Source organism: Marmota marmota, unplaced genomic scaffold (assembly GCF_001458135.2).
Source record: "Marmota marmota marmota unplaced genomic scaffold, marMar, whole genome shotgun sequence".
NCBI lineage: Eukaryota > Metazoa > Chordata > Mammalia > Rodentia > Sciuridae > Marmota > Marmota marmota.
In genome coordinates, this window is record NW_026000093.1 from 5155556 (window position 1) to 5172060 (window position 16505).

General features: G+C 37.0%; 1 protein-coding gene across 1 annotated transcript in view; it reads right to left on the minus strand.

Annotated features, from left to right (window-relative positions):
* St18 (ST18 C2H2C-type zinc finger transcription factor) overlaps positions 1-16505 on the minus strand; it is a 108605-nt gene that overhangs the window by 61351 nt on the left and 30749 nt on the right. The window contains exon 5 of the mRNA XM_015485739.2: positions 1217-1407. Coding sequence (XP_015341225.1) covers positions 1217-1407 — 191 coding nt within the window. The remainder of the gene's footprint in view (positions 1-1216; positions 1408-16505) is intronic.

A 16505-nucleotide genomic window follows, 5' to 3' on the forward strand; every position in this document is an offset into this window, starting at 1 on the left:
AAATATGACCTGAGATTTGTGTTCAGTCAATATACTTTTATATCTTTTAAATTAATACCTATAACTCTATTTATAATAAATAATTATGATCTAAGAATATTAAGCCCTTTTGTTTGTATAATAATTTCTTTTCAAATAACAAATTATTTAGTATATTTTGATTCCATAAAAGTCATGTTCAGAATTATTAGAACATGCATATACCTCATTTCATCTCTTACTAAGTGAAGCCTTAGCTCTGAATTTGCTTTTTCATAATTTTTTGGGACTTCTGCATGTCCTCAGTTTCAGTCTCATGCACAAAGCCATCAGTGATTTTCCAACTCCTATAGGCATGTGAGCTCACGAGACCAGTGAGAATAGCTATGAACTGGGGAGAAAGAAATTCTAAAGCTTCAAAATAACCTCATTTCACTTAGCATGCAAAGGGTGTTTAAGGAGAGTTAAGAATCAAATTCATGAATTATAATGTGTACCTAAAGGTAAATTTAAATGATTTATTTTGGAAATAATGGACACGGTGATACATTTTCTATATAATTTTACTATTGAAGGAGCCTCTAGGAGATAACTTCAGGTTATTTCTACAGTCCATTGCTATAAATATTTATTCAAAAATATGAAAAATATTAAGGTCACAAACCATCTGCCTTGGTCTATGTTGTTGTTGCCAACTACCAATTATATTTTGGGCTCTAAATAATACTATATGTGATTATATATGTTGATAAATAAATAAAAATAAATGTTAAGCTATATATATATGTGTGTATACACATACACACACAATAATCATTAATGATAATCAACAATGAACATTATAGAGAATTTGAGCATTGAAAGGTATTTTAAGGCTTAAATAAGCCCTGTAATTTGAAGGAGTGTTTCAGCAATTAGATACTTACAATATTACATACATAAAATACTCTTCACCTTTAAGGCTTTTATTTTCTTCAAAAAGTGTCATAGCCCAGTCCAGTGCCTTTGAAGGAACTCAGGGCAAGGACTATGCTGTTTATCTATAGACCCTCCCTATAGATACTAATTGAAAAATGGATCCTCAAGAGGTGAGTAGTGAATGAAATCAATGTTTGGTTTTTCTTCCAAATGCCAAGTATATTTTTTTACATCATACCAACCATAATTTCTACATAAATTAAGACTGAATCTTTGACGCCAAGGAGTAGATAAAATCAGGGCCACTGTCCCTCGCTACCTGCAGCAGCGCGATCGTTTGTTTCAGGGAGGCCATCATCCTCGGTCCTGTCGTCTCGGTCCCCTTTGCAGTCCATGTTTGGGCTGTAGTGTCGGGGCTTCATTAGCAGGGATTTCCTTTTGTTGACTGGGACACCCAAAGCCTGCTCTTCAGCCCTTCTCTTCTTCGCCATGGAGCAATCATATGCAACACTGTAGTGAGTGGGGCAAATTAAGAACATGGTAAAAGAGCATTTGCTGGTATTAGGAATTTGGCTTTACCCAAAGCCTTTGGAAAGTTGGGACTGGAGGTTTAGGGTTAGCTATTGGCACTAACATAAACAGCCCATCCGTGGAATCCCTTGAACTGTGTGTATTCTATTTTACTGTCTATCAGAAGATATTTTTTTGAAAAAAATCATCCTTAATCCTAAGTAAGCATATGTTAATCTGTGCTTTGCTTGGCGCGACACTAAATACCCAGGGAGGGATGAAACAAGATTTGCACTGGTTTGCTAATCCTAAGAAACAGCTAATGTGAAAAATATACTACCAGATACAAAATATGCATCCACTATGGATAAATCACAAGGTTTTTCAAATAGTTATTTACCACTGAAATTGCTTATCTCTTCCACAGTTGTGCCCTGGACTGGAGATGCCACAGGTCTTGGGCAAGGACTTGAATGAAGGGGCCATTGAACGAGGGGACAAGCTATGAACATTTAATTAATCAATCCATTCCCAGTCTTTCCCCCCCACCCCCATACACACACACAAAGTGAAAAGATGCTACATAATATTCTGCCTTTTGATTCTCATCCATTTGGCACACAGAACAAACAAATAAAAAGAAGAGAAATAAGATAGGATTTCACAAAAATGGACAACAGTTTATCCTTATTTCTGTTCTCACATGGTTTTATTTGGAAATGCTCCTGAGGGGGTGGCCCTTTCAACACAGATTTCCTACATATAGCTAGGAAATGCAGGCCACTCTATGTATGAAGTTAAGACAAACATTTTCTTGGCAAGATCCTTGAAGACTAGAGAGTTTAGCCAACAGTAAGTCTATGAGAGATATTTATTAAATGCTTTCCAAAGAAAAATGCAGAAGCTTTAGATGAAAAGATCCAGAGGAAAGAATCTTGGACTCAGGGTAATATTACTAACTCCATCTCTAAAAGATGATTGAATTCTCAGCAATATTACAAAACAGTCAAAGACCTTAAACTGTTCTTGCATGAACGTCAGTGCAAAGATGATGGCCTGTTCATGAAAACAATTTGGTTATGATTGTATATGGATTCTTGAATATAGAAGAACAGATGCAAAAACATCTAAGGGAAGGGAAAATGTCATTGTTTCTCAGAAAAAAAAAGAAAATGATGCTGGAAGCAGAGATAATTCAAGAGTCAGAAATCTTTCAAAAAAATATGAAAAATTGGAAAATTAAAAATTATTCTGACAGGAAGAAATGAGTGAGTTCCCTAAATAAACTAATGTGCTTTCACAAAATATCTCAAACCCAAATTTAAAGTGACCAGAATTTAAGTGCTCTTGAAGATGGAGCAAAAGAGGATATAACCAGATAACTATGAGAGCCAAAAATACTATGTAAGACTACTTGGCAGAGAATAGAGATGGGCATGACTGAGTCTGCTGACCTGTGAAAGAAAACATGGGGGTCTCCACGACATAGTTACGGTGGAGAGTGGGAACAGACAAACAGAACTACCCCATACCTGCCTTTCTGGTCAACAGAGACTCGCTTTTTAAGGAGAAGGGACAGAGATAAGGTAAGGTTACTCATCCAGAAGAAAAGTTTTTTTAGGTACGTGAAAATTTAATAATAAATTCAGTGAAATAAGCTAGACACAGAAGAAAAAAATCCATATTTCCACTTATATGAGGAATACAAAATAGTCAAATTCATAGAATTAAAGAATGAAATAATGGTTGCTAGAGGCTGAGCGAAGGGGGAAATGATTAGGAGAATCAATAGGCATAAAATTTCAATCAAACAAGATGAATAAATTCTATAGATCTGCTGTGTAACATCATATGGATGGTAACAACGAGGTGTATTACACACTTAAAAACATGTTAACAGGGTAGATATGATGTTAAATGTTCTTACCACAATAAAATTTAAGACAATGAAGAAGGAGGAGGAGAAGGGTGAGGAGGGAGGAGGAGATTTGTTGGCATCAGGAAGCATGCATTCATGAGAGAGGCATAGTGGGGATGGTTAAGAAGGACTGGTCAGTCAGGAGAAAATATCATTTCTTTCTTTAATGATTGGACTACCTGATCCTTGCAAGGTAATAATAGATGATAATATTCACATGTTGTGAATATTACTTATAAGGATACATATTATTCCCATCATCAAATAACTTACTAATTGATGAAGCTGATATTTGAACCCAAGTTTACTGGTCTCCAAAACTGATGGTGCCTCTTTAATGCTGCTGAATTGGGAAAACAGATTTTGGGCAAATTCTGCATGCATTTGAGAATTCATTGAATTAGAACCTGGATAAAACAGTGACCTGTCTAATGAGAAGGAAGGTGCTCACCCCAAGGCCTTGCCCACTGATTTGGGTGTAGAAATACAGGACAATTACACAATCTGAAGATTTTATTGAGTTGCAGCAATGAAAAAACATAATGCAAAAATAATTAAGAATCCCCTTAGCTGGGTGCAGTAGGGCACACCTGAGAGGCAGAGGGAGGAATATGGTCAAGTTCAAAGCCAGTCTCAGCATGTTAGCAAGACCCTCAGCAGCTTAGCTAGTTCCTGTCTCAACATAAAAAAGGACCGTGAATGCAGTTCAGTGGTAAAGTGTCTTGGGCTCAGTCCCCAGTAAAAATAAATAAATAAATAAAAAGAAAGAAAGAATGCCCTTACAGTAGTAATGTGTGTGAATACAAATATGTAACAACAAATCCCACTCTTATGTATAATTTCAGTGCATCAATAAAAGGAAAAAACAAAAAACAACAATTCCTTAAATGGACAGAAAAAGTAGCTGACCCTGATGAGATGATTTTGGGGGGACAAGGGATTTGGAAATTGAACTCAGGGGTACTTTACCACTGAGCTAGATCGCTGATCATTTTTGCTTTTCATTTTGAGATAGGGTTTCAATAAGTTGTTGAGACTGGCTTCAAATTTGCAATCCTCCTGCCTTAGTCAAGCATGTGCACCTCACACCTAGCAAGATGATTTTTAACGGTAATAAAAACTGGGCTCAATATTTATGTCAGAATAATAATTGTGCAAATGTAAGATAAAGGAATAGGTAAGGTTTTATTAAAAGTACAAGTTTGGTTTAAAATAAATCATGGTATTTGATACTAAGGGCATCTGAAATATCTTCAGTAATCCTAACCCATGTAATCTGCAACATCAGTTGAATCTGTTCAAACATCAAATTTCTCCTCTAGTGAATGGAGACGATAATTTCTATATCACATGTTTGAGGATAAAGGAGATAATATCTGTGTTGACAGTGACAAAAAAAGAGGTAAAGATGGAGCCGTCTGACTCCCTGCCCAGTGCTCCCTGGACTCCATCAACACCGCCACATGCTGTTGCTCTGCAGCTTCACCTGGCACACTGCAGAGTATGATTGCATGTATGTCTCTAAGTGCATTATACCTTTTTACATATTATTTATATTTACATAAATTACATCAGATTTACACATAGCATCTGCATTAAATCTCACATTCTGTACATTTCTCCTTTGCAAAGTACTCACAGCCCAGGCAGCATTTGGAGCTAAAATGAAAGGCTTCATAATAAATATTACCCTTTGTGTGTGCATGGAAAATGGTCCCTTTTCTGAGTTTTCCCTGAGGGCACACTATTTTGGCTTTATTGTGACACTTCACTGTGACACTGCAATGAGGGAAAGCCATGCTTTACATGTCACTGAGAGAAATGCCACAAAATGCTAACATATCTTCTCAAGGTTGCCAGAAATCATTTCCACTGGGTTGTTTTCCCATCTGCGGAGCTCTGAAATGTTAAGGAAATAAATGAGCTCTATTATCTATATTTTTCTAGTAGATGAGAAAGAAAGAGAGAAAAAAAATACATTCAGCTCTGCATTTATTGTTCTATTCAATCAAACTGTTGCTTTAAACATCCAGACACTGCCCGCCCCCCAACAGGGAACTTTATCAGTGCACCAAATACTTTCAACACCATATTTCATGTTTTAATATTATTAAAATATATTTAAAGGATCTGTATTTATAGACCCAGATTCAGTTCTGGAATCATGTTTAGGACAAATTCACTGAACTTTCAGATTTCAGAAACAACAACAACAACAAATTAGAGAACTGCAGATTCCTAAATTCTATCCAATAAGCAGTCTTCCAGCTTTTCTGGTAATATATTCTCAATGCAAGTTATCACAAGATAAGAAACCAATTTAAAAAGAGTAGGTCCACCAATTGATATAGCCTGAGCCCCTCAAAAAAAGAATTATACAGAAAAAGAAATGGAGATTATAAAACCCTGAGTCTAAGGAAACCAATTATGTTCCAACATTTTCATGGAAAACTCAATGCAGGAATTTCTACTGATTTCTTTGAATAAAGCAGAATATCACAGACTCATCAAAAGGGGCTAAAAAGTATGAATTTGAGTCAAGAATAAAAAGGCTCACAGGTAGAGAAAAAGGTATAATGACTGAAAAGGGAAAAAGTATTATTTTGCAGAGACATGATTGTGTGTTTGAGGGAAATCCAAAAGAATCTACAGATAAAATCTTATAGTAAGGAAATAAATCTAATAAGGTTACTATTAAAAATTAATTGTACTTCCCTAAACCTGTAACAATTAGAAAATAAAAATGAAAAATAAAAACCATTACAACAGCATAGAAATATGAAATCCTTGGGGTAAGTCTTACAAAAGAAGTATAAAATCCATACAAAGCAAAGAAAATATTGAGAAAATTAAAGAAGATCTAAATAAATGAAGATGTACATAGAACAAATTACTTAGTATAGCAGAATTTCCGTTCTCCCCAAATTTATGTTAGATTCAGTGTAATACCTATCAAAACCCTAAGAGCATTTTTAAAAAAGAAATTAACAAGTTAATTCTATAATTTCTGTGGAAATTACTAAAAGCAAGAACAGTAAAGACAATCTTGAAGAAGAACAAAACAAAGTTGGAAGACTGCCAGTCTTGGATGTAAAAACTTATCATAAAATTATAATATTCAAGATAAGGTGTTATTAGTGCAAGCATAAACAAATAGACTGATGGGACAGAATAAATGGCCCATATATTGGGTCTAGAAATAGTCCTACACATGTATGGTTAATTTATGACAAAGGTGTCACTGAGGAAAGGGTTGTTTCTTTGGTGAATGGTGCTAGGTCCATCTAAAAATAATGTTTTGACTTGTAACTCACAGTATATACATCTGTCTTCCTTCATTAGTTCTTTTCGTCCCCTAGTTCATTACCCATAGTCAACTAGGATCCAAAAATATTAAACAGAAGATTCCAGAAATAAACAATTCATAAATTTATAATTGTATGCCATTCTTAGTAACGAGGTGAAATCTGCCACCATCCTGCTCTGTCTTGCCTAGGATGTGAATCCCTTTGTCCAGAAGATCCATGCTATATAAAGCTCCACCCCACCCCCCACTTGTCAATTGGTAGGCATCTTGGTTATAAGATCAACGATAGCAGTATCACAGTGCTTGTTTTCAAGTAACCTATTTTACTTAATAAAGATCCCAAAAAGCAGTGGTGCTGGCAATATGAAGAAGCCAAACAGAAGTTGTAAAGCACCTCCTTTAATAAAGCAAAAAGTTGAATGTTCTTCACTGAGGAAAAAACAGTACGTATGGAGCTCAATGAATAATCACCTGTAGATAAGGATTGTTCAATAAATAATTCCAGAAGAATTATGGACTTAACACAGTTAAAGATTTTGAAAAAAATGTAATAATGATTTTAAAAGAAAATGTAAGGCCATATCTTCATGGACTTAGGCAAAGATTTGTCACGTTTATAAGAAAATCACAAATTTAAAGGAAAAGACTGATTCATCAGAACACATTAAACTTAAAAATGTTTGTGTATCAGAAGGTACCAACCAGTACGGTGCTCTTCCTATCAATGTTCTGTTTCTTGGTCAGTTTACACAAGCATGTTCAGGTTGGTGATGTTTCATTGAGCTCTGTTCTTCCTAAATGTATTCCATTCTATGTGTGCACACTCTTCAAAACCATTTCTAAAATACCTTTAAGAGTGAAAAAGTAAGCCGCCGGATGGGAGAAGGTTACTGTAATACATACATCAAAAATGATGGTATATATTTCAGAATGTGTAAATAATTCTCCAAGAAAGAAAAAGGCAGGCCACCAACTTTTTTAAGGTAAAAGATGTGAGCAGTCACTTCACAACAGGACATTGGCCAAATGAAGAGGTGTTCTGTTTCTTTTGTCTCTACACAATCAGGTACACTTTATATCCACCAGGATGGCTAAATAAAGAGGCTGACAACACCTAATATCCATAAGGACTTGGAGCACCTGGAATTCTCACACACTGCCTGTGTAGGTAAGCTGTTACAGTGGCTTTGGAAAAATGCTTTGCTGAGTATATACGTAACCAACGACCCAGAAATTCACTCCTAAGTGTACGCCTGAGAAATGTGTATTTATATGCAGCAAAAGGTGTGTCACAAAAATGGTCACAGGAACACAATGTCCAAAATGGGAACTATGACTTAGTCCTTTGACTGTAAAATGGATAGAACGTGGTGAAATATTACAACACCTGAATAATTCTCAGCCATGAGGAAAAGGCAATTGAGTAAGACCAGTTAATTCCGTAAACATACAGTTGAGTGAAAGAAACCAAATAACAGAAGAATAGATACATAAAGTCTAAAACCAGCACACTAGCACAATTAATCTCTGTGGGAAAAGTCAGGAGACTGGTTACTTTAGTGAGGGTGTGACTGGGGCTATCATGAAGGTTCCCCCTGGGATGCTAATAAAGTTTGTATTCATCTCGTAAAAATTTATAAAGCTATGCATAATATAATTTGTGTATTTCTCTGCATGTGGGTTATATTTCAACAAAAAGTTACTTAAGGGGTTGGGGGGTTGTGGCTCAGTGGTTGAGTGCTTGCCTAGCATGTGTGAGACATTGGGTTCTATCCCTGGCACCACATAAAAATAAACCAATAAAATAAAGGTATCAGGGCTGGAGATATAGCTCAGTTGGTACAGTGCTTGCCTAGCATGCACAAGGCCCTGGGTTCAACCCCCGATGCCACAATAAATAAGTAAGTAAGTAAATAAATAAATAAATAAAATTTAAAAAATAAATAAAAATAAAGGTATCATGTCCATCTACAACTAAAAACAATTTTTTTAAAAAGTTACTTAAAAATCAATTAGCAGGTCAATTTGCAGCATGGGATAATGTGAATTGCAAGTTTCTTTGATTCAAGTACTGATAAGTACTTACAGATTCAAAGTCAAAAGACCAGACTTCAAGTGTACGTTTGTAATCCAGTGGAGCTAATGATCAGTCAGTTAAGAGTCAGTGAGCGCAGTTGTCCTTTGGTATTCTTGGGAGATTGGTTCAAGAAACCCTCCCCTCCCAAATACCGACATTCTGAAGTCTCTTATATAAAGTGACATATAATTTGCATATAAACTACCCACATTCTTCAATATATTTAAAATCATCTCTAGATTACTTATAATACCTATTATAAATGCTATGTAAACAGTTTTCAGACTGTATTGTTTAGGCAATAGCCATAAAAAATAGTCTGTACATGTTTGGTACAGATACAATCATTTTCTAAGTATTTTTAATCCTAAATGTTTGAATTCTTGAATGCAGAACCAACAGATAAAGAGGGCTGTCTGTATTTACAATGTGCCAACAACTGTTCTGAGTTATTTACATGTGTCAATTCATTGAATTCTCATAACTCTGAGGTTAGGCTTCTTGTCTCTGAAGCTTAGGGGGGTTGTTTTATCAATTTTCAAACAGCTATTAATGGAGGAGTCTATATTGGAACCCAGCAAGTCTGGACCTAAATTCTGACTTATTAATTATTATTTAAGACTGTTCTTCAAAAGCTGTATTGTAGTGTTCAGTGATTTAATAAACAGATACAACAATCCAAGGAATGAACACAGTCTATCATGGTAGCCAATCATAAAGAGCTTTCCAAATGATGATGTTACATGTAGAGGCCAGAAATGAAACCCATTGACAAAATTTATTTGATTTAAATTACAATGAATTTTTTTTCTTATAGGATAACACCATTATGTTGAGATATTGGTGGGGAATATTTTCTTTGACCTAGAAATAGAAAGACAGCTTTCATGCACTAAGTAAAGAATAAAGCATGATTGAAGAAAAGTGATTTTTTTAGTTGAAAGTTTCTTTTGCATATGTTCTCAAATGATATTCATGTTACATTTGGCATAATTAACCAATCTGTAAATTATTTTAAGAAATCATGTCTGAGTGTTCATTTACATTCCATCCCAGGATTCAATGTATATGGACAGTCCTTTCTGTACTTTCAGTTTATATACTTAAGAAGATATTCATTCAATAAATGCATATTTAGTGCCAAATAAAGGAAAAGCATTGATTAAAGGTGAAAAAAGTCTCTTTTCCTGGAGTTTCTATACAGAAAAAGGAAACAGAAAATTTGAAGATAAATGCTCTATAAAACAAAAATAAAGAAGAAAAGAGCAACAGGGAATGTATGGTAAAAAAGGGTCAGAACTTCAGATAGTGCATTGGTCAGCTTTGCATCAGGTACTGTAACCAAATGCCTGAGATAGTCCACTTAAAAATAGGAAAAGTTTATTTTGGCTCATAGTTTTGGAGGTTTCAGTCCATGACTGGTTAGACCATTGTTTTGGGGCCTATGGCAAGGCAATATATTGTGGAAGCACTATGTCCAAACTCTTCACCTCATTGCTTCATTTACAATGACAAAGACCTTCAACTAGGCCCCACTGTTTCAAGGTTCCACCACTTCCAATTAGCACTTGCCTGAGCACCAAGTCTTTAACACATGGACCTTAGAGGAGGATCCAAACCATAGCAGACAGGGTGATAAGGAAAAGCCCCATTAAGAAGATTGAATTTTAGTAAAGATCTGAAGGCAATAAGGGAGAAAACATACAGAAAGATGGCGGCACAGAATTTTATGCAGAAGGAAAAGCCAGCACCAAGTTTTTGAGGCAATACTGTGCACAGAATTTTGAGGAAAAGCACAGAGGCTCAAGCACGACGAGTCAGTAGGGGTACAATAGGACATTAGGCTAGAAAAATAATAGATTCAGATGGTGCTGAGAATTACAGACCATGTTAGGGACTTTGACCCTTAGTGAGATGTGAAGACTTTGCATTATTTTGACAGAGTGACACGTACTGATTTGCATGTTAGTAGGGTGACCCTGGCTTCTGTGTTGAGAACAGGCTGTAGGTCACAAGGGTAGAAACAAGGAAAGTGACTAGGGGGTATTACAATAATCCAGATAAGGGTTGATAGGTGACTTAGGCTATGGTGATAGCCATGGGGGTGGTAAGAGTGGTTAGATTCTGAATATATTTGGAAAATAAAGAGAAATGGAATTATTCAGAGATTAGAGGGGGCTGTAAGAGAAAACGTAGAGTCAAGGATAACTGCAAGTTTTTTAGGTTAAGAGGTTAAACTGTGTGTTTTACATTGCTGAGAAGGAAGAACTCAAAGACTCAAGATTTGGGAAGGTTACAGGTCAGAAGTGCCTTCTGGAACATGCTAAATATACATGCTCACTCCCTATGGAAGCAAGATAGGGATATTTTGGTTGACATACTCAAAAGTATTGAATCCTAAGAGTGCCCTGGACCTTCTGAGCCCCAGAAGTTGTCCTTTTCTCCAAATTTCTATTTTGCGAGATAATACAAGCTTTCATCTCCCTGTCTTGCCTTCTGAACAAAAACCAAGGTCAACATACAACATCATCTGGCTTGCTAAGGGTAGAAATAGTCCATATGCCAAAGGAGCTGCAGGATCTAGCTAATATTCATGGCAGGAGCTGAAGGAGTACATATGGGCTGGATCCCAGGGGTGCTGGATCAAAGGCATGGAACATCAAGTTGGATAAGGGAAAGTCGGTGTGGAAGCCATCTCTCATGTTACAGGATTTAACACTCTGTCAAGGACCCTGGGAGATGGTACTAACATGCTGCTAGATTGGCTTTTCAAAGCCTAGAAAAGCAATGGTTCACTCTAGTGCAGAATTTCCAGAAATGCCACTGCAAACTAGGACAGGAAGTGGGCAGAGAGCTGGGAATCCTTGGAATGGATATCTTACCCAGGCCAGGAAACCCTGGTAACATGTAACATGTTATGATCTCTTGCCAACTCTCTGGGCTTGATGCAGTTTTCATTTTTAGAACCCACGGACTAAAAGACAAGCCAGTTTCCCTCAAGGGAGTTCCTTACAAGAGCAAGTCAAGTCTACTCAGCAATTGTCCCACTTAGTCTTTTCCCATAAAGACCTATAGCCATGTACTTAGAGAATAATGGCCCTGGATAGAAAAGAGTGTGCAAGCATTTCAAGAATTGTTATATACTGTCTGATACGATACCAAAGGACTGAAGGAGCCCTGTCCCAGAGGATATCTTGGTTCTATAAACCTGCCTCGGTGGTATGCCTAGTCTCTGTATGCATATTTGGAACAGAAATATATTGGCTTCTTGGTTAGTGGCATAAGAGTCTATTAAGTGGGAACCATGAATGGAATTTTCTAAAATGTTTTCCTTCCTATAACCCAAGAAGTAAATCCAAAACATGATATGGTAAAGACGGGTACCACTCTTAAAAATTAGAGAATATGTGGTTGATTGTCTATATCATTTTTCCATATAATTCACCCTACAGTGTGACTCAGGAGATTGAAAGTGGACAAACTCAAAATAAGTAATAATTCCAACTGAAGCTGCTTTGCCAAAATACAAGATCTTTGCCTTAGGAGATTAACACGGACTTGAATACAGATCAAGCATTCCAAGTTGGAAAATCTGAGATATGAAATGTACCCAAATCAGAAACTTTTTGAAGATCAGCATGCCACTAGAAATGGAAAATTTCACATCTGACCTCATGTGATAGGTCATAATCAAAACATAAGTACACTAAACATTAGTACAAAATTACCTTCAGACTGTCTGTACAAGGTATTTATAAAACACATGAATTTTGTGTTAAGACTTTGGTCCCATCCCCAACATTAAATATTTCTTAGAATATGCAAATATACCAAGATCCAAAAAATTCCAAAAACACTTCGGGTCTCATTTTGGATAAAGGATACTCAACTTGTACATAGTTTGAAGTTCCTAACATGGCACATGTGTTCTTTTCCATCCCTATCAGCAGCAGAATCTAGAGCAGTTAATATTTCAATGATAAGGAAAAGAGCATCGATCTGTATTTTTGCTCTGTTAATGCTGCTGCTATCCTTTGTCATGTACATTCCGAAGGGACCTGTGTAATCCAGACCCACCTTACATCACCACATTAATAATTTATGTTGATGTAGATGAATGGATAAAGAAAATGTAATATACATACACAATGGAATATACTCAGCTATAAAAAAGAATGGCTTCGAAATTTTCCAAAACATGGATGGATCTAGAGACTATTATGCTAGGCCAAATAAGCTAATTCCCCAAAGCCAAAGGTCAAATGTTCTCTCTGATATGTGGATGCTAACATACAACAAGTGTGACGGTAGGGAGACTAGAAGTTCAGTAGATTAGATAAAAGTGAGTGAGAGAAATGGAGAGGGGATGGGAATAGGCGGAAAGATTCTGACAACTTTCCTGTGTACATGTGTGAATATACCACAGTGAATCCCTACATCATGCACACCACAAGATTGGGATCCTAATTAGAATGAGATGTACTCTATGTTTGTATAGCTAAGACAACTTGTACTCTACTGTCATGTATAACTAAAAAAGAACAAAAATGAAAAATTAAAAAATGTAATTTATGTTGATGGAATTATGCTGATGAAAACAGGTAAGTAAGAAGTGACTAGTATTTTGGAGGCTTTGGCAAGACATCTGCATTTGAGAGGTATAACACATATCTAGCCAAAATTCATTTGATGAAGTGCTTATGGGCCCAGTGATCTAACAGGTGCTCATTTACAAAAAAGGACAAATTATTGCATTTTTCATTTCCTAAAACTGACAAGGAACACATTGCCAAATTGTCCTTTTTAGGTTCTGGGGTTTGCAATATGCAACCCCAGAATTTGGAATATCCACAATTGAGAATGCTTCTCTGATATGTGCATTGAGAGACAAGGGAGATGGATAATTAGCTTTGAGTGGAAGAATCACAATGAACACCTACAGGGTACTGGAGTAAGTCCTGTCATTTGCAACAGAGAATAATACTACTAGAAACACAGTCCTAGTATAGACAGAATCCCTCACCATGAAGTCAGAGCTGACCATCATGAACCAAATTCTATTAGATCCTTCACGTCATAATGTCAAGCAGATCTAAAAAAATCCATCATAATATTAAAGGTCCAAGATCAGACTGAAACAAGTATAGAGGGAACAAGTAAGCCATGTAAGTAGACAGCCAAGTCCCCATGACCTTCTTGACTGTGGTGGTAGTGTCTGATCCTCAACTGCCACAGAGAGGTACCTGTGGGGTTCCTGCATACCAACTACACAGGAAGGAAAAGTATAAGCTTAGTTTCTAAATGGTTGTCTCTGTATCCAGTGTAATCTGAAAATGATTTGTTGGACAATACTTATAGGGGCTCTGAAAGGCATAGACAGAAGAAATCCTGATAGGCAAAGCTGCTGGGCAGGGGCACATATGATTCTCCACTTTGTATGAAAATAAAATTGGCCAAGGTAAGAAAATATATGAATCCCTGGTGCAAATGAATAGCTCCTTGTCGGTCAGGAGTAAGGAGTGAATGGTATACCTGGAAGGTCAGGGACAAGGAGGCCTGAGGCATAGGCATGTTATTGGACTTATAATAATTAGAATGGAATGCAGGGGTCTTAATCTTGCATGGTAACACATGCCAGAATGTGTACACACACACACACACACACACACACACACACCCCATGGAAAAATCACTGAATCATCAACCAGACAGAATGACTGGCTTGTCTTCAGCCTTCCCAGAACTGGAACCATAGAGTTATTCATGGAGTAGCATTATTGGTAGGGGATTGAGGCATTGTTAGACCCAACAGCATAAACTCCCATTAATACTGATATTCTACTCCCTCAGCCCAATGTCTAATTGACTTACAAAAGAAACATATAATGATTCTTCCAACATAACTTCATTTCTTGAGGAAACTAACCAGCCACTGGACTTCTACCATTCTAGAAGGGGCAGCAATTCAGTTTGGCTAGAACTGACATATTCAGGTATGAGTTTGTCTTTCCTGCCTTCAGAACCTCAGCCAGTACTACTGTGTGAGGGCATCTAGAATATTTTCTCTATAAGCAAATCCTCATACCACTCATTGGACCCAGGAACTTACTTATGAAAATAACCACGGGAACACAATCACAAGCTCCATTGATAGTATAAAGCACTAGACAGTCCAGAAATTGCTGGTACAATGGAGTGATGGAAGGGCCCCTAGAAGACATGGCTGAAATACTAGCTTGGAGAAAATACCCTGTCAAGATCAGGTGCCTTCCTGGAAGGCAATATGGAAGACCATTATATAATGCTGTGTCCTCACTAGTCTGAATACATGAATCCAAGAACTAAAAGGTTGAATTTGAAGTAGATTTATCATGATTCCCAGTGACCAACTTGCAAGATTTGTACATTTCCTACCCCCAAATTTAAATTCTGTGGGTTTAAAGAGCCTGGTTTCCCGAAGGGAAAAGGCTTCTGCCAGGGGACACTGTAAGTCTTCTTAAACTTTAAGCTCTAACTGTCTTTCACTTGGGCTTCTCATGCTGAGGTATCAGCAGGCAAGAAAAAAAATTCACTATCTCAGAAAAAGTTACTGATACTGACCACTGGAATAGAAAAAGTTACTGATACTGACCACTGGAAGCAGTTACTAGGCTCTGGGGACAGGAAAAGATATATTTGGCACCCAAATGGCACACCAAGGTGTCTCCTAGATGTTTCTGGCCCAAATATGACAGCAAATCAATAGCTAATTACCCAGAGGATCTGAAGGTCATGGTGGTGAGAGGCTCAGATACTTCAGTGATGAAGATCTGAGTCATGCCACCAAGTAAACCAGAAGTACTTGGCAGGGATGAAGAGAATAGGTATGAGTATGCAGCAGATACTGTAATATGCTACTCCCCTTTCCTCTCTTTAGGACTAGGGTATTCACTTTCTCCATCTGCTGAGGTTACTAGGATCTGACAGACCTTGGATCAATCCATTTCTAGGAACTGCCCTCAGCTTGAGAACAATTTAACCCAAAGTATTACTCCAGGGGGCATCCCATATTCACCCCTGCCTTAAGGTAGGACCGACTCTGAAGAGCAATCTAGCACTGAGCTCTCTGCAGGATGGGTTGCAGCTTCCCTCACAATTGTATTATAATCGTCCTGCATTGCAGTTCAACTGTGTTACAACTCACCTGAACTGAAGGTGGTCTTCTTCCTCTGCCCAGACCTGCCTCCCTTATACCCCAAGGTAATGTTCTCAAGAGCATACCCCCCAAATATTGTGCACACAAATTCCTACCTCAGAGTCTGACTCCAGGGGAACCTAACTTGCAGCATGGGTATGTGGAGATGAGCCCTAGTGGGCTGAAGGCAAGGACTGGCAGTGAGGCTGGATGTGCTGATGATTATGGAGCTTGCCCTTGACCTTTGTTAACAAAGACAAAGATGCCTTGGGGAGTGTGAATATAATTCCTCTTGCAGTCTTTGTTCTGATCATATGATTCTATTTTGGATGCCAGGGTGAGGTGAGGTCTAGAAGATATGTGTTCTTGGCTGAAGTATGTTGGTTTGCTCTTGACTCCATTTTAAGCAAGGTGGTAAGAACAAAATTCATGATAATCCATTTAGAAAGCCAATACATAACAGTGCTTTATGGTGAAAAACATGTTAGTCTAGTGACAGCATGGTGGGTTTCTTGGACATATGTTTATTATAATGCTCCATTAGAATATTCATTCATGGTCAGTCTTTAATTATATATATATATATATATATATATATATATATATATATATATATATATAT